Genomic DNA, 24398 nt, shown 5'->3' on the forward strand with positions numbered 1-24398 from the left:
TCTGCAGTCCTCATCAGTACACCCCAAAGGCAGCCACCCGTACATGTGCCTGGTGTGTGACTGTGAGGAAAGTGAATAAAATAATGATTACAGTAATGTGTTACACTTTTTTGCAATTGAACAGTACATTGCCCCTACAATAGCTATAGTAACCTTGTACGCATCGGAGGTCTGTGAAAAAAATAAAAGAAACAATGACCACACAGTCATGCCACCCAGAAACAACACAAGCTATAATGACTAAGGTTTGACTGATGAAAATTAAACAAAAGAACCACACCATCCCCCAAGCCCTCTACACAACCTGCTGCAACCTTCTGCAGATACCTCTGAGCAGAGCTGATTTTAGAAGTGGTGCAGAGTTCAGAGTAGACGCCACCACAAAGTCCATGTCAAATTTCATTTACAGCCTGGGGCTCCTAGAAGATGTAAATGTCTGAATGTTCTGTGATATATTATATGCCTTACTTTTGAAATATAATTACTTGTTAACTTCATTTTTTATTGCTATCCAGAAGACTTGCGTGTGTGCCCAAAATTGTGTGCATCTGTGTGTTACTCATTTTTATTTTACACACACACGCATTGTATCTCGCCTGCTACATGTTTTGTATGGGGGTTAACCGGAGAACATGAATTGATACAAACACAGAGTGGATATGCAGACTCCACACTGGAAAAAAAAACTTAGCCAACAACTCAACCACAGCAAAGCACTTTGAAATAGCAATGCTACTCACTATGCCACAGTGGCAATGCGCAGTTGCTTTCACACACATCCTTTTCCTAGCAATCCACCAAAGATAGGCACCTAGCATGTGCAAGGACTATGTTTGTGAAAGAAGTGAAAAATATGGCCAGCTTGTTATTCTTAAATACACTGCAACAACGTTCCCCCTCACACACAAACACACACACGTGCAATGGCAATGGTAATGATGTGAAACACACACAGAAGTCCTAGCTGTACTAGTTCTGCACTGATTTCAGCAAACAGCAATGTCACACAACCCTGGTACTGCCAGACCAGGTCAGTCAGTGAGTGTTTTTTAGCAGATGTCAAACAGCAGGGGGTAAAGTCTCTTATTTGCCTCATTCAGGAGTAATGCATACCTGTCACTGTCCCTGATTTAGCAGAACGTTCCTGATTTTGTCTTGTAATTTTGCTCTAGCCTTCATAAAAGTTTGATTTTTTTCTGGTAAATCATTCAGTATTACAGTCAAAAAATCCAGACATCAGAGTTTCATACTTGTCCAAAAAAATGCATGTCAATGCATAATTTGTTATTCTGTTAACTTTTTAAGTGAATTACAGTAATATTTTAAAAAAATTCTTGATTTTGTGTCTTTACTTTGCTATTATTTGCTAGAATTTTTCCAGAATTCTTGAGCAAATAAGTCGAGAGTTATAGTTATCAGGTATCCTGACTGTATTTATAATACTTTGTTAAAGAGAAAACCATCTGTGAAGATCAGAATCATCCACTATTCTTAAAATCCCAGATACCTAGTGAGATCAGACACCACGGATTGCTGAACTCTAGTGCTTACCCTTGCTTATGTTTATTCATTGATTACCAGTTTTATCCTAACAAGGACATATCACAACCTTGTTCTGGTATGTAATTGGAAAATTAATATTTTTATCTCCTCATTTTTCCCCAATTAGAAGTGTTTATTGTGGGGTCCACATACAGTCAAGGATGATTAGGGACCCCCCTTTGTAGCCAATATTGCAGGTGCCTAAAGTGGGATATGATATTTTTCGTGGAGGAAATGCGCACCATCAGGATTTAACTAAGTCTAGGGCACTGTATCAGTGGTAAAACATTTAATGAAGTTATCAAGCTTGTTACTTGACAAAATACTGTTACTTTAACCATCAATATCTTTGAATTTTAAAGGAAATATGATTATGAGTTGTTACTATCCACCTGGTCTGGTAAATACACAATATTGCTGTACTAGCTATTGTTGGTTTGACATGTCAGAAAATGTCAAAATAAGGTAACTTAATGAGGCTGGGCCTCTCCCCCAGCACCATGGGCCTTCAGCGACCGTAGGGTTCGCTGGTGCCTAAAGCCAGCTATGCACTGGGTGTGTGTGTGTTGTCCTTCAGATGAGATGTTAAACCGAGTTACGATTTGCTTGAGTTGGTAGTATCGCAGAGGTGGATGCAAAAAAGCCCAGTGCACCTGTCAAAAAGGGAAGAGGAAGTTCCCCGATGCCCTGGACAAATTTCTCTTAAAAGTATAAATACCACTTTGGGTCTCCCCTGAAAATAGGCTACTAGCCTAATGTGACTAACACAATCAAAGGATAAATACATAAAAAAATAAAATAAATTTACATTAAGCTAATTTTCAATAGCAGCAGCTTGGGTGAGTCACAAAAGTCTTGGCTAGACAGACATAAGCAGTGTATACAGCATGAGTACTGTCCAGAGATCTTGTAATGTTTTCAGAAAAGCTTATTAGGTCTAGAAGCCATGACCTACCCTTCATTAAACTAAATTGATTGGAATCCAGATTAGTTAACTTGCCAATATCTGCATAAATGACCTCTGCTAAGATACATTCCATGACACGGCATATAACGCTAGTCAGGCTGAGGGGGTCACCCTTATGTACAGGAGTCATAGTGGTTGTTCTCCAAGCAACAGGAACAAACCCTGTAGATTGGCAGAGGTTGTACAGTTTAAGTGGAGGCTCAGACAGTACATACTTGGCGCTGATGAGAATGCAGTCTGGTATGCTGTCTGGTCCCATGAAGTATTACTTTTAGCCTTTGACATGGATTCAAAGACTCATTCCACAGTGATTACAGGGAAAACTAAATTCTCCAGGCTAGCAGGAAGGAGGGGTTAAAGTTAGCACCAACACTGTCTGCTAATATATTAGATACAACCTTGGGACCAGAACTGGTGATATTACAGATGTGTTCAGTGCAGTACCGGGCATTACTACAATTTTCCTGACATAACTGAAGAAAGAGTTAGCGTTTCCTTTGGAATTTGTAGCAACCTCAAATTCATACTCTCTTATATTTTCTAACAGTTTTTAAGTTCCTAGCTAGCATGTTTCAATATAGTCTTGACAGGGAGATAGTGGTTTCTTGGGGTCTGTGTTTAGTCATTGCATGAAACTTTCATCAAATGGCTAGTAATTGAACACTAAACATTGAACTTCTCTTTTACAGAACACTCATGTATTTGTAAATAAAATCACTGAATATCCATAGCTGGCCAACATTTCGAATGTCTGATGATGCCGTGCAGTAAAACAAAACAAAAATAATGTTCATAAAAACTCCTTGTCAACTGCACACTGTATAACAATGTAACACCTTTTATATATGAATAAACAAGAATATTATCCCCTTATAAACAGTGATGTAAGCATATACTCAAATATTTTTCTAAAAGTATATTTCCAAGTATCCCAATGCATTCCTATGCAGAAAGAAAAATAATGTAATAGGTGTAGAAGGCGATGTCAGTGAACAAAGCTACACTTTTAACACAAGTGCTACAGCTGTAATAAAGGATTGCATATTGTAATTGTATCTGATTTCAATAACTACCTGTAAACATTGATGCCTTTCAATAGCCTTCTGTTTCTCTGGAGAAGTGGGGGCAACCAGCCAACAACTGCAGACACAACTCAGCTCTATTTTGCTCCCTCACTAATACAGATATAACAGCAGGGATGTTGGAAATTCTCCTACCTAGTAAGCAACGGACTTGCCTATGCCATCCTTCAACACGGTTTTGAGTCCAAGGCAAGCACAATTCATTTAAGCAGGAAATATTCCACAACTTAGCTGGAAACAGGAGGAAATGAAGCACAAATAGTACTAAGAGTATTTACTTTATGTGGACTACCTAGCAAATACACATCTGTAATGCATGTAAGAGCATCTTTACCTGCAACTGGAAACACTTTGCAAAGATCATGAAACACAGAAATAACCTCCTCTTCCTTTAAAAATGACAGAACTACAAGTTTTTCTATAGCAAGTTGAAATTCCATAGATTTTCCATACAGAGCTAACAATCCCAGTACTTGCACTTTTTGTCAAATGTTCTGAGCCAAGTGAAACAAGCAGCCTTTGCATTCTACACCATTAATGTTATGTTTAAAACTTTTAATAGCAGCCATTTCAAAGTTGCACAATACATACTTTACAACTGCATTCAACTCACATTCTGAAATTAAATGCAACATGCACTCCCAGATATAGTTGTAAGCTTTGTAGCACGTTGGACTTTTTACTCATTAAACAATACACAAGAGGTAAACACTTCATAGTATTTCCATATGTCAAGCTGTCAGCAAAACCTTCCCTTAATTAATACAAATAAATAACACTCCATCCATATACCATATTATTGCTGAACTGCGTATGTCAGTTAAATTCTGTTGTGTAGAAAACACTAACAATGCAAACTGCTATGCACATCTGCCATGTTTCTGAACAAACATACTGATTTTCAGCTGACAGACACTGTACTTGTAGCAGGTTTTAGTATCTGAAATCATCTTTGTACGTCTAAGACGATTAACTTGCTGAAGCATACACCTTCTAGGAGGTAGAGCTACTGCAGTCTCTAACGATGTACCAGCAGTTACATCATCTACAAGTCATGAAGGTGTATTTCTACATGACACAGCTTTTTCCTTTAAATTTCTACATGCTGCATACTTCTCTACTTCATTTAGATCTGCCTCATGTTGATGCATAACTGACTAATCATTCCTCTTTGTCAAAACACTTTTTGTTACAGCTCTTCCGCTATCCTTTCAAGATTGTACAAATAAAGTACAGCTGTGTACACTTACCATAAATGTAGATGTTCGAGTGTCTTCACTGTTGCAGTCATGACTGTAGGGTTCTCCCCTGTCGGCAGGCAGTCCTCGGTCGGCCAGAATCCCAAAGTCTGGGTCCGGCGTCGGCTGCTCAGCCATGCTCCCTGACGTCAGAGCGCCAGGAGTACAAAACTGACAGCCGACGCCGTGTTCTCCAGTTTTTCTTGCCCCAGATGTCAGGAGTTCCAAAATGAGTAAGATCCCATACCCTTTGCAAATACACCTCAGAAGAAGGGTGAAGAAGGGAACCACACAAAAGAAAAAATAAGAGGGGACAGGAGGGAGGGTAACCCAGACTGCAACAGTGAAGACACTCGAACATCCACATTTATGGTAAGTGTACACAACTGTACTATGTTCATCGTGTTTCACTGTTGCAGTCATGACTGTAGGGTTGAATCCCAAAGCAGAATAAAAGGGAGGTGGTCATAAAGTAGAGGGGGCGGCTAAAAGGCCCTGCAAGACTGCAGAAGCAAAGCCTGCCCTAGACTTAGAGTAGAGAGGTAGATTGTAGTGCTTAGAAAAAGTATGCACTGAACTCCAAGTTGCAGCTTCCAAAATGTCTTTGGTAGGAACTCCCCTGAGGAAGGCAGCTGAAGTGGCAGCAGCTCTGGTAGAGTGAGTCCTTATACTCCCTGGGATTTGCTTTCCATGGTGTGAATAACAAAATCTGATTCCATGAGCAATCCATTTTGAAATGGTCTGTTTTGAAATGGCTTTACCTTGGGAACTTGAAGTATAAGAAACAAACAATTGTCCTGATTTCCTGATGTCCTTGGTTCTGTCCAGGTAAAAACGTAGTTGTCTGTGTACATCCAAGGAATGCAAGATCCTTTCCCCCTTATTTTGAGGACTGGGGAAAAAGTTGGCAAGTGAATAGTTTGATTTAAAGCCACTTTGGAAACCACCTTAGGCATGAAAGTAGGATTAGTCCTTAAAGACACCCTGTCTTGATGAAAAATAATATAAGGTTCCACAGCCATGAGAGCTTGCAACTCCGAAACTCTCCTGGCAGAGGTCAGAGCTAACAGGATGGCTGTCTTCCAAGATAAAAACTTGATGTCAGATGTGGCAGCAGGCTCAAAAGGAGGTAAGGTGAGTTTTTCCAGAACATAGTTGAGATCCCAGGCAGGAATGGGTGGAGATCTAGGGGGCCTTAAGTTCTTAGCTCCTCTGAGAAACTGTCTCATGAGCTGGTGGGAAAAGATAGGAGGGTCTGTATTATAATGAGCAGAAATAGCAGAGGCATGTATCTTTATGGAAGAAAAAGAGAGACCCTTATGTAAGAGGTCTGTCAGGCATAAGAGGGTCCGAATCCTGAGCCTGCATCCAGGTGCAAAATCTTTTCCATTTTCCTGCATAAGATTTTCTAGTGCTAGGCCATCTGGCTTCCAAAATGACATCCATAACCTGCTTGGGTAGGAGAGAATGAATCATAGACCCTGGATTAACCAGGCCGCCAGGTTGAGAGTTTTGACATGGGAGTGCAGAACCTGACCCTGGTGTTGGGACAGAAGGTTCGGAGTCTGTGGTAAAACCCAAGGGGGGTCCAGAGAAAGGTTTTTCAGTGTTGGGTACCAAAACTGTCGAGGCCAATTTGCGGCCAGCAAAATTATCATCTTGGGCTTGTCCTGTTTGATCTTTAATAACACCCGTGGAAGAAGGGGTAGAGGCGGGAAGGCATACCCCGAGAGGTTTCTCCAGCTGAATGATAGTGCATCCACTTTCCAAGCTAGTTCGTGGAATGTCCTGGTGCAAAAAATCTGTAGTTGATGATTGAGGTGGGATGCAAAGAGGTCTATGTGAGGACATCCCCAGACTGCTGTAATCATCTTGAATATTTCGGTGTCCAGCATCCATTCGTGTGGGTCCGACAGGTTTCTGCTCAGACTGTCTGCCAGGAAGTTTTGCTTCCCTGGTAGAAACTGAGCTTGAAGTTCCAATTTGCAAGCTAGAGCTGTGTTCCATAGATTCATGGCTAGTCTGCAAAGGGGATAGGAATGTGATCCCCCTTGCTTGTTTATGTACCACATAACTGTGGTGTTGTCTGTCCGTATCAGTAGTTGCCCTGGTTGTAGAAGATTCCTGAAGGCGAATAGAGCATTCTGAATGGCTAGCATTTCCTTTAAATTGATATGCAGGTGCTTCTGATCCTTTTGTCCAAAGGCCCTGCAGACAGTTGCCCTGCAAATGGGCTCCCCATGCATAATCTAAGGCGTCCGTGGTTAGTATCTGACTGGCTGGAGGCAGACTGAAGGGTTTCCCTTTGTTTAGAGTACATGCCTTGGACCACCAAAGGAATTCCTTTTGAAGACAAGGCAGGAAGGTGATCTGTATGTCTAAACTGTGGCAATGCTGAGACCATACACTTTTTAGGTACCACTGTATTTTCCTCATATGTAGTCTTGCATATGGTACGAGAAGGATGCAGGAGGCCATGTAACCCAAAGCCTGCAGGAATTTCCTTGCAGATAGCGGAGTTAATGTTGCCAAGGTTTTGAAAGTTGAAGCCAGCTGTAATTGTTTTTCGTATGTCAGAAATGCCATCTGGGTTGTTGTATTTAGAAGAGCACCCAGAAAAGTTATCTGTTGCGAGGGTGTCAAATTTGACTTTTTTATGTTGACAGTGAATCCCAGGAACTTGAGAAGTTTCTGAACAAATTCTAGATGCTGGGGTAAGACATCCTTGCTGTCTGCCTGAATAAGACAATCGTCCAGATAAGGGTAAATTTGAATTCCCTTGAGTCTGCAATAAGCTACTACTGGAGCCAGGCACTTGGTGAAGACCCTGGGCGCAGTAGACAATCCAAAGGGCAGTGCAGAGAATTGATAATGCCTCGATCCGGCCTTGAACCCGAGGTATTTTCTGCACTCCTGCCTGATGGGAATGTGTAAATAAGCCTCCTTTAAATCCAAAGTTACCATCCATGCGATTTTGGTCAGCATTGGGAGTAGCTGCTGTAGAGTAAGCATCTTGAATTTTGGTATTTCAAGAAAAGTGTTTAAGACTGACAGATCCAGAATGGGTCTCCATGAATTTTGCTTTCTGGGGACTAGAAAGAGCCTTGAGTAAAAACCTTGTCCCATTTCTGAAAGTGGAACCAGTTCTATGGCTTTCATAGCCAAGAGGGCTTCCACCTGGTTTAAGGCCTCTAACCATTGATGTTTTGGTAGATCTGGCCATCCGCTTGGTCTTGGTAGGGTATGAAAATGGAATTTGTAACCTCTGGAAACCACATCCAGAACCCACTTGTCTTGGGTTATATGAGTCCAATTTAGGTGAAAGAGAAAGTTTTCCTCCGAGAGGGGCTTCCAGGCAAGAAGTTCCTGCAGCCCAACAGAGGGAGTCATTGAGCCTTTTTTCTATGAGCTTGCGGCCTGTCCTCTCCTCCCCTAGGGGTGGAAGCAGTCCACTGTCTTGGTCTATAAGAGGCTTGCGTTTGAGGCCTTCCTCGGGAGCGTCTGTATCTACCCCTCTGAGGCCTGTCTGAATTGGGAAAGGACCAATTTTTTGTAGGCCAATTCCTACTAAATCTGGGTGGCTGTACTTGTAAGAAATCCTTAACCGTTTGCATGGATTTTGCCTTGTCCTCCATCTTCTTTATCACCTCTTCAGCCTTAGATCAAAACAAAACATTATGCTGAACAGGAGCATCCAAATAACTTAGCTTTTACTTGATCTGGCAAGTTTTGTTCCTTTAACCAAGCATGCCTTCTAATGACTGTACCAGAGGCAGCAGCCCTACAAGAAGCCTCTAAGGCATCGAATCCACAGTGTAAACCATGCTTCCCAACTTGTTCAGTGACATGCATTAAGTCATGTAATTCCTTATCATCTGCACAGGTGGAAATGGAAGTTAGCTTTTGTTTCAAAACAGACAGAAGGAATTGCTGGTATTTCAGCATATGAAATTGACAGTTTAAAGCCCTAATAGATAAAGTAGCTGAAGTGTACACTTTTTTGCCCCATCTTTCTAAAGATCTGGAATCCTTCTCAGTGGGAATGGGGTTTTTAGCAGAAGCGGCCTTAACCCCCTTAGGGCCCTGAGAAATGGTTTCAGGATCAGCAGTAGGGTTCTTGCATAAAAACTGGTGGGAATCAGGAACCCTATAATATCTGTCTGGCTTAACAGGAGCTGGAGGAAAAGAGTCAGGAGTTAAGTTAGCCTCCGAAAAAGCATCATCCACAATATCCAAAATAGGAGGAATAGCCAGGGGTCTATGCTGGGGAAGAAGAAGAAAATCCCTTAGTCTTTTCTTAGATTCCGAGTACTCCTGTCCTTCCCAGTGAAAATGTTCCCTCATTTCATGCAGAGTTTCCCCAAAAGAGAAATCCTCAGGGGGAGAAGCTGAAGGAATGGATTCCTCAGCATCAGAATCCTCATAAGGAGGGAAAGAATATTCCTGGTCAGAAGAAGAAACTGAAGAAACAGAAGCCTGATCAGAGGAGTCATAATACACTTCCTGCCTTGGCCTTTTATCTGGAGGGGGATGTGAACCCCTAATCATAGTAAGTAAGTCCTCCGCCATCTTAAGTAACTGTTTCTGAGACTTGGGTGCCGGATTAGAAGAGACCTAGGCTGCAGTCTTTGATTTGGAAGGAGTCTTTGCCTTTGTCTTTGCCTTTATTAGAAGCTGAGTAGGCCTGAAAACCCCTTTGGAAGCTGGTACCTGCACAGCGGCTCCGGACCCATCCGAAGGAGCATTGTCCGAAGGTCCTGCAACAGAAATATTCAAAGGCCTAGTTGGCTCCTCGTGGGAGTCCGTTTCGGCTATCGGTTCCGAAATGGCTGATGACAGGGGCTGCAAAAGCACCTCACTGATGACGGCCGAACCTGAAACTGGCTCCGCTTGTACAACATCGTCTGATTTGGACCTTGGAGGCCTGTCTTTATCCTTGCGTCGTTTGTGAACTCTGGTAGCCGGAACCGTATCCGATGACATTTTGTAATTAAAACGCCTATCAAAGTAATGAAATGCAAAATCGTACCTTCGTTTAATAGTACGCTGATTGAATCTAGCACAAAACCGACAACTAGCTATGTCGTGGTCAGGGCCCAAGCAAGGAATACAGTAAGAATGAAAATCCTTATGAGGTATTTGCTTCCCACAAGAAATACAATTATTAACTTTTTCTGACATCAGACTGGAGCAAGAAAAAGGTTTCCCCAACGGGGTACTTAGCTTTGAGTAGAAGAAAGTCTTCGGACTGAAGTACGTTTATGAAAAATTGTCAGGAGTCAGCCGACCGGCACTTGCGAACTGCTATCACCACACGGCAAGAAAGACTGGAGAACATGGCGTCGGCTGTCAGTTTTGTACTCCTGGCGCTCTGACGTCAGGGAGCATGGCTGAGCAGCCGATGCCGGACCCAGACTTTGGGATTCTGGCCGACCGAAGACTGCCTGCCGGCAGGGGAGAACCCTACAGTCTAACATATCCTTCTAACTGAGACCTTACACTGATGTACAACATCCCCCAATACACCAGGAGTGTTCTGAGATGTTTTGCCCATAGCAGTAGATTACGGACTGCCTTACGCACAATCTAAACTTATACTTTCTCTACTTGTATACCAAGTTTCTATATGGGAGAATCAAACTAAGAATCTACTTTATTGATACAAGTTAAAAAGTATACTATACCTTGTTTTCAAGAAACTACATTTTTATCTACTGGTTTAACATACTATTTTAATACACTGTTTATCTTTATAGTTAAAATATCTCGGCAGATATACATTTACTATGACGTACAGATGCACTACGTCCTATTACCTTGCTGTTGGCCAACTATCAAACTTAGATGATTTCATTTACGATACACCTATACGACACAATGGACATTCAATGTTTTGTGTTTGATTACTAGCCGTTCGATAAAAGTTTTATTGGATGGCTAAACACAAACCAGACTTCTTGCAACTTTTCCTTATTTTCTTTCTTTTGTTGTACAGTTTAATACAGGAGCTCCACCACTTTTATTCCTAAATTTACAGTTACATTTAGGGAGGATTGGTATTGATTTTTCATTGAGACTGTTCAGGTGCTGGTAAAAGTCAGAGGTCCATCTGCAAGGAATTTTGCAAAGTATTTTAAAAGCTGAAGTAGGTTTGCCCTGGAGAAGTCCCTAAGGGTGGCCTCATTTGGTGGGGGAATGCTACCACCAGGCCTGACAGAAATGATGACCGATCTGTGGTCAGACATCCGGGGATGAGTTGATACAGGGTGGAATGCTCACTGGGGCAAGTTGATAAAGACCATGTTAAGGATACTGAGCCTGTAGTTGGTAGTTTTAAAATCTGCTCCAGTGCTTTAGTATTAATAAAGTCTATGAATTAATAAAGTCTATGAAACAATGAGTGTAACTATTTTTAGAGGTGTAAGTATGCCAATCAATGCTTCGTTAACTGAAGTACCCTAGTAAGAAAGTATATGGTTTGATATTTAATGCCTCAACTGTGTAAAAGTAATTTCTGTGATCTCTGGACAACACTGATGGGGGATCTGGAGCTAGCAATGAAGAAACAGTTGGAATATTATGGATGATTTGGATCTTCTTGAGCTCCAGGTTAGGGTTGCTGATAATCTGACGTGAAGTAATAGTGTTTCTAACAAATATAAACACTACTCCCCTGCAGTTTCTCTGTGGTCTGAAGGCACAATAGGTGGTAAACCTTATTACAGAGGGAGTGCTGTCATTGCACTGAAACTATGTCTCAACAGAGGGTTTTCCAGTATTGGCATCTTTCTATTCAGATTCCTAGCACTGAGCAGTGCCATCTTGATGATGTTCAAATTTGCGATTGGTATGCACAAATACAGGGGACTCTGCCTAAAAATAAAAAAAAACTATGGGGAAACAGGCTTTAGCCAGTATGTGGAAGCCTAGGCATAACAGGTGTAAGCCCATCCTTGGAGAAAATGGAAGTCTTAGCTACTATCACTCCAGGCTGGCACATACTGGATTCCCATTAGTATTACTTCAACTACTTAGTCAATTGTTAAAGCCAATTATCTTGTCTTTGTATTTAGGTGGCATTTTTGGAGGAGAAGGCAAAATACTAAAGACCAGTTTCTTTCCTGCTTCTAACACATGCATAGTAAGCTCTATCATGTCTCCCTGCATGGTTCCCTGGGTGGACTGCCTCAGGTTATTCACTCCTAAATAGGACACCATTAGGTTGTAGTCATATTTGTCTGGCTTTAGATATTGGCATAAGACAAGCAGTTTACAGTCACCCTGCTCTTGTCCAGTTTGGTGTGGAGTCTGCATACCTAACTATGTAGTCACATATGACAAGGACATCTCTGTGTGAAAGCAGACTTAGCCGGCCTTCTGGGCTTAGGTCTTGTTTTCTTGATTCCTCCTTGGTGAGTTTTGTGGATCTGCAGTATGTGATCCCTTGTATATGATCTTCTTCATTTCAGCACCTCACTTGCCAGAGTTCAGTTAGCTCCCGACTCCTCATTTGTCTGCTTCTGACTGGTGATTTACGCTACACACAGACACACACAAATCTTTTTCTTTGAGCTCCTTATTTGGATGATTTTATTAGCAGATTCAGCAGCCCTTTCATGAGCAGATGCCACACACAAAATATCCCTTTCATGATGATTATCTTGACCAGTTCAAATCTTTCATGCATTAGAGTCTTATTATGTTAACTGCAATCATGTTTAAGTGCTGCAATCTTATTACACAGACAGCACTTACCTTTGCAATTTTAATACAAGATCTAACAGTTTGCTTACACACAAGAGATGTTAGTGGCTTTTCCCCATTTCTACTACTGATTTCTTGTTTGATACTCACTGACACGTCTATAAATGATATGGGAAGACCAGCATACTTTCCCATTTACCAAAATAGAAAAGCAACTGTGAACTAAACCTTTAGTCCCTTTCATGTTGATACCCAATTTAATTTGGGCTATTAGCAGTTTTTTTAATGGATCAGATTAGTGGTCAGTAAAGACTGCAAGCCGACTGCGCAATCAACAACAAAATCAATGCTGCAAACTGCACTAAAATAAATGCTCTTAAAATGAAATTCACAAAAATGGATTATACTACAAAAACACCACTAAAACCCATCATACCAAAACTAAAACAAAACTAATGCCCATGGAGGTGGAGCACCTACACAATCCTCTACTTGCTAAACTACTCCAATATCCTTCAGATGCCAAGAACCGCTAACATATCAAACACTATACCAAGCAGGACATTTAAAAGTGCTAGAATCTTCCAAAGTTTCTTTTACACACCATACATTATTCATTTTGCTGCATTTGTGCCCCCTGACTTCAAGTTTACCTGCCTGATGTTGTCTTATTATCTATGATCTTCAGTTGACAACAAAAAAAAAAACTTTTTTCTCAGTAATAGTACCTCTCACAGGTCATCATAAATAAACTTGTTTTAAAGAAATATACTTTTCCTCTTTTAGGGCATACTATCCTTGCTTCCCTCCTTTTACTAAAGTACCTAAAGCATCTTACCTTCTATTTTTAATCCTGTGTGCTGTTTTTATTTTCCTTTGGACCTTTTCACTCCTTCCCTTTTCTCCCCACTTCCCTTCATTTATTTAAGTACATGAACTCTCGCTATCTGTGCATGTCTTTGAAACCTATTTTTCAATATTAACATTTACTTTCTTTGAATCATTTTTTTTTTGCAATCTTAATGTTCATTTTCTTTATAAATAAAAGTTGTATCTTTTTCTTTCCTTCTTGCCACAACAAAAATGAAACAGTCTGCCTTCACTATAGTTCCTTCCAAGTGCATTTACTGCTCTGCTGCTCTTTCTTGACTTTGTACTTTACCTGGACCGGAACACCAAAGGAGGGGGTGTGTCTATATTCATTAAGGATATCCACACCTTCAGGCTAGTTGATCAGCATAATGCAGCCGAGGTTATCCAAGTGCAACTAACTCTGAGCAAAACTGCAATCCAAATTGTAGCTTACTACAGATCCCCCACCATGCCCTAGGATTCCCACTCCTCTTTTCTTGATGTACTGGAAAATATTAGGGTTCAACCAAACACCCTAATAATGGGCGATCTCAACTACCCCACCATTAAATGGGAAAACTACTCATGTTCCAACTCCTTCGCTCAGCGCTTTCTGGAATTCATACACTCCAGTGCCCTGGATCAACTTATCCACACCCCCCACCAGGGGCAACAATATCCTAGATCTAGTCATTACCAACATGAGTGACCAGTGTTCCACACCTGAAGTCAACGCCTCATTGGTCTGATCAGACCATAAGCTAATTACCCCAGATATTCACATCCTGCCTCCACTCGCCATTACGGAAACCATGGTAAAAATTTTTTCCAAAACCAACTTCATGCTTCTTAAGACAGAAGTGGTGAACTTCATGACACCCATGCAGATGGACAATACAGCTATGACTACTGAATCCTACACAATTGCACTTTATAAGCACTTACAGGAGTGCATGGATTGTGCTATCCTCCAAAAAAAAAGGAAGCCAATCTGGTGGTCCCCTGCCATAAACAAACTGTACAACAGAAGGAAGAAACTGTTGCAAAAGAGAGTAAAATCCCATGAGTGGAGGAGCTCCCTGGTCAGCCTCAGTAAGAAGCTGCAATCCCTGATAAAATCCTCCAAAGCTAGTTACAAAAACAAAATTGCCACTGATTCTAAAGACAACCACAAAGCATTCTATAGCTATGTCAAGAATCTCAATGGCAACACTCAGACCTGCTCTGAGTTGCAGCACAATGGCACTAAATATACAGACCCAACTAATATTGCCAACATCCTGGCAGATAGGTTCAGTGCTAACTTTACCCCCCTCTCACCCCCTAAAGAGCCCATCTCTATACCGGAAGAATGCAAAGTTCCTGTAATCACGGTTGTACAGGTAAAAACCACACTCTCCAAAGCCAAGAACACAGCATCCATGGGACCAGACAACATCCCAGGTTGCGTTCTACACGAATTACAGAACGAACTGGCACCCCACCTAAGTAACATGTTTAATCATAGCCTCACCTCAGGCTTTGTGCCCACTGAATGGCGCACAGTGACGGTTATCCCACTCTACAAGGGGGGAGCCACCATGGACCCCGGGAACTACCGCCCCATTAGCCTGATGAGCCTGGTCTGCAAGACCATGGAACGTATCATCATGGAACTTATAAACAAAGACATTGGTAATATCCAAACTGTGGACCCCACCCAGTTTGGGTTTGTAAAAGGCAGATCATGTCTCCTAAACCTGATAGACTTCTTTGAAGCAGTCACCAAAGCCGTAGACGAGGGTAAGGTGGTTCACACAGCCTATCTAGATCTTGCCAAGGCTTTCGACACCATCTCCCACTCTGGAATTATAGATAAACTCACTATACGAGGTTTAAATCCCTATGTCACAAGATGGGTTGCCAACTGGCTCACTTACAGAACCCACATTGTGAAAGTAGCAGACTCCAAATCCGACTTCAGACCAGTGACAAGTGGAGTGCCACAGGGTTCAGTCCTGGGCCCTCTCCCGTTTGCCATCTACTTCTCTGAAGTACAGGCTAACACAGAAGGTCTTTGGCTAACGAAGTTCGCAGATGACTGCAAACTAGGAGCCATAATCGAAACTCCTAATGATGTGGACATCCTACAAAAGGGCCTCACTGAGACAGATGCCTGGTGTCAAAGCCATGGCCTCAAGCTCAATGCCAAAAAGTGCATTGTCATCCCCTTTGGTAAAAACTCTGTACCCATGAACTACAACATAGGCAGTAGTATACTTAACACCGAAAGTGTGATAAGAGACCTTGGGACACAGGTGGACAGTAGTCTCTTTGATGATCACATTGCCACAGTAGTCAGGAAATTCTTCTACGTGGCACACCTCATCACAAAAGGTTTCTCATCCAGTAAAAAAGAGATCATTGTTCCCCTCTACTCATCACTCATTAGACCCATTATAGAGTACAACGCCCCTTTTGGTATGTACCTCACAAGACATCTACAACAACTGGAAAGGCCGCAGAAATACCTCACAAAGAGGATTATCAGCCTCAAACAGATGCCCTACGCAGACCGTCTCAAAAAACTCCAGCTTTACTCCGTCGCATATCGCCTACTCAGAGGTGATCTCTGCCTAACATACAAAGCTATGTCAAACCCAGAGCTGCTGGACATGCTCCACTTAAAGAAATCCCAATCCCTCTGAGCTACACGCTCAAGGGACCTAAACCTCGTCACCACAATAAACAGAACATGCCGGAGGGATAGATTCCTATCCCAGAGACTTCCCATATTCTGGAATAAACTACCTATCTATATCAAACAAAGCTCCTCATTAGCACTCTTCAGGAAAAATCTTGATGATTGCATGGGAAATAGGAAATTCACCCCAGGGATCACTTCTGTGGCTCTGCTCAACAGTGGCACAGGAAAATAATTTTCTTGGATGGCAAAAGCCAGAGTACCTTTTTGGCTGGGCTTGTATAGGCCCTAGGGCCGATAGCCTAGTACCTACTTATGAACCTATGAACCATTCATGCAAAGGCATGATTAAAACTTGCTCCTGAAATTCATAGCCCTTACCTTAAAAGACATGGATTATGCCACTGTAATTCTAATGATCGGCAGTGTGATGATTAGTAAAGCCAAACATCAAAAAATACTTGTTCACTTTTGTCCGTCTCCAGCAGCAGGTGATGTGCCCAAAACTGTACCTAGAATTACAAGTTATGTAACAGCTCACAATCTGTTTTTCAAACAGAGCAGGCCATGCCCCAGTCTCTGTATGCGGCAGCTGCTTAGGTATTTGTTGCTTCAGTACTTCTCTAACAAATCTGAGTCTTCTATAAAAAGACCTTTCCATGTGACCATTTTTAGAGCTTTGTCTAGTTCACCTGTCTTCAGCAGTAACATGGCTGCAATATGGAAAAGAGCAGCTATAAAAACAATTTAAAATGCATAACTCTGATTACATCTCTGATAAGATGTTGATTACATCAACTCTGATAAGCTTGAAAGTGATCGAAAACTTTGCTTACCTTTGTAATTCTAACAGATGATGGGGCCCCTGGAAAACCAGGAGCACAAGTCTTCAATGGAACAATGGTGCTAAAAAGACCTCTTCCACAACCATTAATTCCAGCGACTCTGAACCTATATATTGTGCCTGGTGACAGCTGTTCCTTATGTAATTTACCGTAATCTGGAATGTCGTCATTCTTCATCTGAAATTACAACATTAACAAGAACACAAAGAAATCATAATTAGTTTAGGACCACAGCAAATAAGCCACACCACCAATATTTCAGGACCTTGACTAATTTCCACTTTAGGTAATTTGCTTTCATTTTGATGTATTCCATGTATTTGGCACTTGCTAATTTGACTTATTCTGCCACCTGCCCCTTTGCCTAACAGTCATCTGGCTGACTACTACAACCCTGTCCATTTGCTCCCTAATGGGAAAGAGCTGACCGCTGACTAACCAATACACAAGGCAGACATCACAGAATTTTACTATGCACAATATCACATCTCTGCATACTGTGAAAGCACTCCATGGGTGTACAGCTGGTGTAGGATAGAATCATTACTCACATATGAAGGTGGTGTACTCCTTAGGCATTCCTGCCCCGTCTGAATAGACAGTTACCAATGCATCTCTGGTCACCACTGGGATATATTATTGGGGGATGCATTCAGTGCCCCCCCCAAACACACACACACTCTGGGGAGAGGTTTTAAGGCACCTCCTTTTCATTCTATGGCCGGCTAGTCCAGTGCCCAGGTTGCTAAATGATACTGGAGTAGCTGGGTCATACTCAAGGTTCCACTCCCTTTATGCCATGGAATCAGCTGCTGATTTCATAAAGCAAGAACAGATCTTTGCTTATTGAATCAGCTGACCTATAAGGGGGAACCTTTTTGACTGATCTATGAATAGGTTCATCTTTTCTTCCATTCCAATTTGGGATTTCTTTCTCCGAAACTCCCACATCCGGGGATGTGCATGCCCTATGCTGGCACACATTATGATATAATGAACTGTACTAGGACAGCATGTTTAGCCACACAGCCTGACAATTAAGCCCAACCAATGAGACAGCCAACTTAAGTCAAGAAAAAAATGAAGATTTAATGAGAACACAGTTTCAAAGTAACTTACAAACACAATTGCCCAATTTATAAGGAACTCCTACGAGCCACAGGAAATAGAGGAGTTAGCCTAAGCATTGCAGAATAGCAGGTGAGTATTTGCCAAGAAAGGTCTCCTTATACATTCTAGTTATGACTACCCTCCTTGGTGGATCTACACATTAACTGAATCCACCTGCATGGAAGGACTTTTACAAGGCTAAGCCCTAAAGTAACAAGATACCGGAGGAGCACTAACTCCTACAGTCAAGGATATCATCAAAAAGCATTACAAAAAATTTAAACTATCAGGTCCAATAAAGGAGCCCCACAAATGTAGGCTGGCCTCTGAATCCAAAGATAATTATAAATCCTTCTTTAGATATGTTAGAAAACCAAACAACGAAACTTACTTGATTTAAATTCTCCAAGTATTTTAGATTTTTTACACCATGACAAAAACTGACCCCACTGCTAAATCAGATGAGGATTACAGTTCATGAAATTAGTATTGTTTCAATCTGGAGTGCTCTCTTCCACAGAGAGTGGTTAACTGTTGACAGGTTTTTGTGAAATCATTACCTGTGCAAGGTTGAGGTTTGTTAGGGTGTCTATAATGTACGAGTTTTTGTTATTTAAAAGGTTAATAGTGAAATGTTCAAGAATGAAAAGGTTTTTCTGTTGCTTGATGCTGTCTATAATGTCTGTGAACAGTGAAGCAAACTTTCTGTTTTAACCCATGATTTAGTAATAGCCAGAATGTCTAGGTTATGGGTGGAGATGAATGAAAAACTGAATATAAAACTGAATATATTTGAGTTTGTTGAGCACAGTTCCAGCACTGGTGAAGGCAGTCCATACTTGTTCAGATGACTGGAGCTGTGTCCAGGATTACTTTCAATGGCATCACAGAAGAATAGCATTTAAATAAATGTTGCAAGTCTGATAGCAAATTAGAGTACATTTTTCAGTTACAGTAGTAATTATGCTTTTTTGATGTTTAGTAAGTGAGGTGGAAATGGTTAGGGCAATGTAAGGTAGGAGGCTGGTTGTAGTTATTCCGTGGTGGTACAGAGGTAGCGTTGTTACCTCACAGCAAGAGGTTCTCCCGTTCGATTCTCGGCTTGCCTTGGGAGTGCCTTCTGTGTGGAGTCTGCATGTCCTCCCCATGGTTGGGTAGCGTTCGAAAGACATGCATGCGTAAATGGGCGTGCCTTTGTTGAAGGTTGGGCGTCGAGCTGGCACCTCGGCATTTCATAAAAAAAAAATCTACTGCTAATCATTAGCGGACCAGAGTTGCGCTGTGGCGACCCCTTACTGGGAAAAAGCCAAAAGACAAACAGCAGCAACAACAACAATAACTAAGGATGTACAGAACGTAAGAACTGAGCAAGTTATGGAAGTAATAGTGGTTTAATTTGTTAATTTAAGTGCATGAGGAGTTGGTGGGGTTGGCTGGAAAGACGCTGAGGCATTCTGAACAAAGAGTAAACTTGACTCATTTTACTCCTTGTTCAGAATGCCAGTCAGACAAGGACATTAATTTTTGGACTAAACTCGTAAGAGAGGTTTAAGTAGCGCAGTATTCAGGTAGTGCTAGAGATGGCTGAAGAATGGGTGTTAGTAGTGGGAGGTACTGTGCCTGAGAATTAGCTCGAGGAAAGTGGTTAGCTTACGGTTTTTATGTACATGTCTAAATCATATGGCTATAAATCAGGTCTTTATGTATGTGCAAGACAGCGGTGGCTACAGGTAGTTCAATTAGAGTAGATCACTAAGTGGGAGGGTGATGAGGTGCAATTCTTAGAGGAGATTACCAAGTATAAAAAAGTGTTAATGTGAGGGGTGGAAGGGAATGTGGAAGCAGGATAGGGAGTGAAGTGAAGCTGCATGCAGTGTGGCTGAATGCAGCAGAGTTACCGCCCAAAGAGAAGTCCAGACAAAAAATCAATACAGGGATTTTCCAGCCCTAAAATGGAAAAATGTTAGTCTGGAAAGATGGACAGCCAGGGCAAGAGGAGGAACAAGTTAAACAAAGAAGAAATGGATGTGGACATAAAATGTGAGAGACCTAGATGAGGTAAGGCAGAGTTTGAAAGCCCTGCATAATAAAGTGAAGAATCATACTGTGATGCTCTGTTAATATCCCACTGTCCTGCTACCAATAATGTTACGTCTGGTTAATATCTCACCGGACTGCCGCTAATAATGTGACCCCCCTCCCACATAAAACCCGGGTCAGTGATTAAGGAGCCTCAATCCTCACAACAGACTCCAGTACGGGAGCATCATGGAAAACACCACAGCACACAAGAGTAAAATTCCACAATTTCCCTTAAGAGCACAAGAACATACTCTATTTCCTGGGAATGGACTATATACCTCTGTCCACCCCAACTGTAATCCCTTAATATACACTTTAGAGTAATGTGTTCCAGTTTAAGACCACTGACTCACTCACACTCAAAACAAATTCAAATCTCACACATTCAAACACAGATTTCCAGCTGTGTCACCTCCCCAATACAAATGGTAAACGCTGGCACGAGAGTAAGACATGTTCTTATTTTAAAAATAATAATAAGCTGTTTGAAAAAGTTATTTTTCCTACCAATCATTAGTTTAAATAATCACATAGCAACCAAGAACATTCTAATGCATCACCTACTGATCAGCTGATTTTCCACAGACAGTTTGTAGTTTACAATCTCCCTCACAAACGTGCAATTAGAAATGTATCAAAACACTGACAGATTCTTTAAACACTTTGTATATACAGGGAAATAGTCAACATTTTAAATACTTATTTACATTTTCACAATTAGACATGCTGGCATACAAGCTAATCTGAGAATATAAACAAATCCCCTGCCAGGCATGCTAACACAGATGACTGTGTTTTCATTTTCTTCACCCCCCCGCATGACTCGAGCACAATTTCCAAGTGATCCTTGAAAACCAGCACTTGAGAAAAACGGGTCTATCCGTGAATATTAACCCACTCCTCTCCTAGACAATCCATCTGCATTGTCATTATTAACCCCATTGCAATGTTGTATGGTAATATCATATGCTTGCAATCCTATACTTCACCTCCGTAACTTGGCATTTTGCTTACTGACCCTATTAAGTCATGTTAAAGAGTTATGATCTAGGAGTACAGTAAATTTTCTCCCATAAAGATAGGGCTGCAGCTTTTGCAATGCCCAGACTATGGCCAAATACTCTTTCGCCATGGCTGCATAACACTCTTCTCTAGGTTGGAGTCTACGGCTCAGATATAGCACTGGGTGCACTTCTCCTGTGGAAACTTGGTCAAGTATAGCCCTCACCCCATAATTTGAAGCATCTGCCTGTACAACAAATTCTTTACTGTAATCTGGGCTGGCTAACACAGGGGGTCCTCCCAAAATCTCTAAGGTTTTGGAATGCGTATTCGCAACCTGTGATCCACACAACCTTGTCCAGTTTATTCTTCCTAGTTAGGTCAGTAATGGGTGCAGCTATGTTACTGTAATGGGGCACAAATTTCCTGTAGTACCCCGCTGTCCCTAGAAATGCTCTCACTTCTTTCTTAGTAACAGGAAATGGCCATGCTTGAATAGCTTCAACCTTGACAGGCTCTGGCTTAATTACCACTTCCCACTCTGTGTCCTAAGTAAGTGACCTCTGCCATACCCACTTGACACTTACTGGATTTAATGGTTAATCCTGCCATACTTGATCTATCAAAGACCTCCCTAACATGTTGGAGATGTTCCTGCCAGGAATGGCTGTAAATAGCTATGTCATCCAAGTAAGCTACATCATATTCCCCTGCTTCTAAAAATATGGATTTCTTTCCTGTAGAACTTGAGTACTCAGGGGTCCCACAATATTCAAGGACACTCTCTGAAACGGCTCTTCGTTAACAAGCAATAGCATTAGCTAAGCCTTAGCCTTGTCCCCTGCTTTACCAACTTTTTGGCACTGTTCACAAGTCCTACAATATCCTACAACATCCCTTGCAATCCCAGGCTAAAAGAAATGTTGCATAGTATGTTGCTCTACATGTCTTATGCCCACATGACTGAGAAAGGAATGTCATGTGCTATCGCTAAACGTAGCAGAGGGTAAGCTCTAGGCACTACCAACTGCCATGTTACTTCACTTTCTAGTCAACCTCCAGGACTCCACTCTGTACAACAAACCTTTGTTCCAGCATACATATATGCCCCTCTTCTTTGAGCCTCAGGTGCCTACTTAGCCATCTCCCTCAAGCTTTGTAATGCAGGACCTGCAAGTTGAGCCTGTCTCAACTCTTCCACAGGAAGCCTTGTCACTTCTGACAGCTGCGCCTCCCTGTCACTCTGAGTACCACCACTCACCTCCATCCTCGCAGTCACCGTGTCCAAGGGAACATCAGTATCCACCAGCAGCTGTGGCTCACATTCAGACTTACTGTTAGCAGATAGCACCTTCTCTGAAACAGCCACCACCCACCACCCCAGTCCCAGCTTGAGGTATGAGATCTTTTTGGGTCTCTCCCAGACTACTGGACCTACATGCCTTTCTCCAAGCCTGACTGCATGCCACTGTATGTACACAAGTACTGCATCATCAAAGTCATTCCCTATCAGACATCTGCAGGAATATCCTCAAACATACCTACTTGATTACTTCTTTGTCCACCCTCCCAGTCAAGATGAACCCTAGCTATTAGGTATATGGAACGGGATCCCTCCAAAAGGTCTGACTGGAGTGGACTGCCCAATCAAGTACTACTCTTCCCTAACAACTGCATGCCTCACAATGGTTACATCAGAAGCTGCATCCTCTTAGCAGTTACCCGTTTACCATCTACTAAGACGGGATAGAAATTTTGGTGATAATTTGGCATCCCAGTTATTTCTAAACAACTTACCACTGGCAGTTTGTCATCAACACTTCCTGGCTCCCTCACTTTGCTTCGATGGACATTTGGCTGCTGTGTTTCCCCTCTGGTTACACTTAAAACATCTAATCCCTAACTGTGCACTTGGATTATTAGTTTCTCCCATTATGGGTGTACTCTGTTGAGTGGTTTAGACTGCCCCCCCCCCCCCATGTGTTCTCTTATGTCCATGTGCAGCACTGGGTATCCCTTTCTTATGCAGTGGTGCTCTGCTTGCTAAGTAGAGATCCCCTTTTCTCCCCATCTCCTCTGCAGAATTACACTCGCGGTCTGCTAACCAGACTCTGTGTCACCAGGCAAAGTACGGAGGTCTCATTCCCTCAAAAGTGGTGACCTGACACCCAACTCACCCATCTGTGAAAGTACCTAAGTCACCAATATAATTACATACACTTTCATCTCCTTTGTGTCTGTGTTCACAAACCTTTTTTCTATATGCCTCAGGTGTAAGTTTGAAACAGTCATGCAAGCAATATTCCATTTTGTCATAATTTACATCATTTAACTTTGCAACAGGCTGAACAGCTTTACAATGGAGTAAGGAAGTCCGGAACTGAACCCAGAGCTCACTGTCAACATCATACTGTCTACATACCTTCTCAAAAATATGAATAAAACTAACAAAGTCATCCCTATCCCTGTACTGAGGAAAACGTTCAGTGACCTTTACAGCTTCTGGGGTCCGGTTATTCCCTTCCCCATTGCCTCCATAAGCCTCTTGAAGGGTATGAAGCTCCAGTTCATGCTGGTACGGTCTCTCGTTGTCCTCGGCTTCTAAATGCCTCAGTCTCTCTGCTGATTCTAGTTCAAGACGTTTGGCCTCCAGTTCATGTTGACGCCGTTTCTCCTCAGCCTCCACATGCTGGGTCTCCAGTTCATATAGGCACTGCCTCTCGTCGGCCTCCAGATGTCTCATTCGCTCCTCTGCCTCCAGTTCATATTAGAGCCACGTCTCCTCAGCCTCCAGTTCCAATCTCCTTGACTCCGGATAGATTTTCAGGTCTTCTGAAGAAAATGTGGACTGTCTTGTCTCGGCAGGCTGCACATCACCAACACTAAACTGGATATACTCTGAACGGATGGTCTGAGCTGTGGCTGCAAACAAGGCTGAAATCATTGCTTCCTTGGTCAGCTTGGCATGCACTGATCCTCTGGCTTCACACTCCTAAGCCAAATGGATCTTTGTCAGCTTGCTAAAATCTTCTGCTGATATCCTTGCCTGCTATCACTGACTGACTAAAAAGGCCATGGAGAGAATCATCATGGACCTTATCAATAAACATATCGGTAATCTCCAAACAGTAGATCCTACCCAGTTTGGATTTGTCAAGGGGAGATCATGCTTGTTAAACCTGGTGGACGTCTTTGAGACAGTCACAAGGGCCCTGGATGAGAGGAAATCTGTGTATACAGCCTACCTAGGGCTGGCCAAGGTGTTTGACACTGTCCCTGACTCGGGCATCA

The 24398-nt window shown here is 42.1% G+C and overlaps 1 protein-coding gene across 1 annotated transcript in view; it reads right to left on the reverse strand.

The window, feature by feature from the left end:
• Positions 1 to 24398, reverse strand: part of HCFC2 (host cell factor C2) — an 886151-nt gene that overhangs the window by 154570 nt on the left and 707183 nt on the right. The window contains exon 18 of the mRNA XM_044087200.1: positions 16905 to 17090. Coding sequence (XP_043943135.1) covers positions 16905 to 17090 — 186 coding nt within the window. The remainder of the gene's footprint in view (positions 1 to 16904; positions 17091 to 24398) is intronic.

The sequence above is a fragment of the Protopterus annectens genome, chromosome 11.part0, assembly GCF_019279795.1.
Source record: "Protopterus annectens isolate FY-2018-M chromosome 11.part0, PAN1.0, whole genome shotgun sequence".
NCBI lineage: Eukaryota > Metazoa > Chordata > Ceratodontiformes > Protopteridae > Protopterus > Protopterus annectens.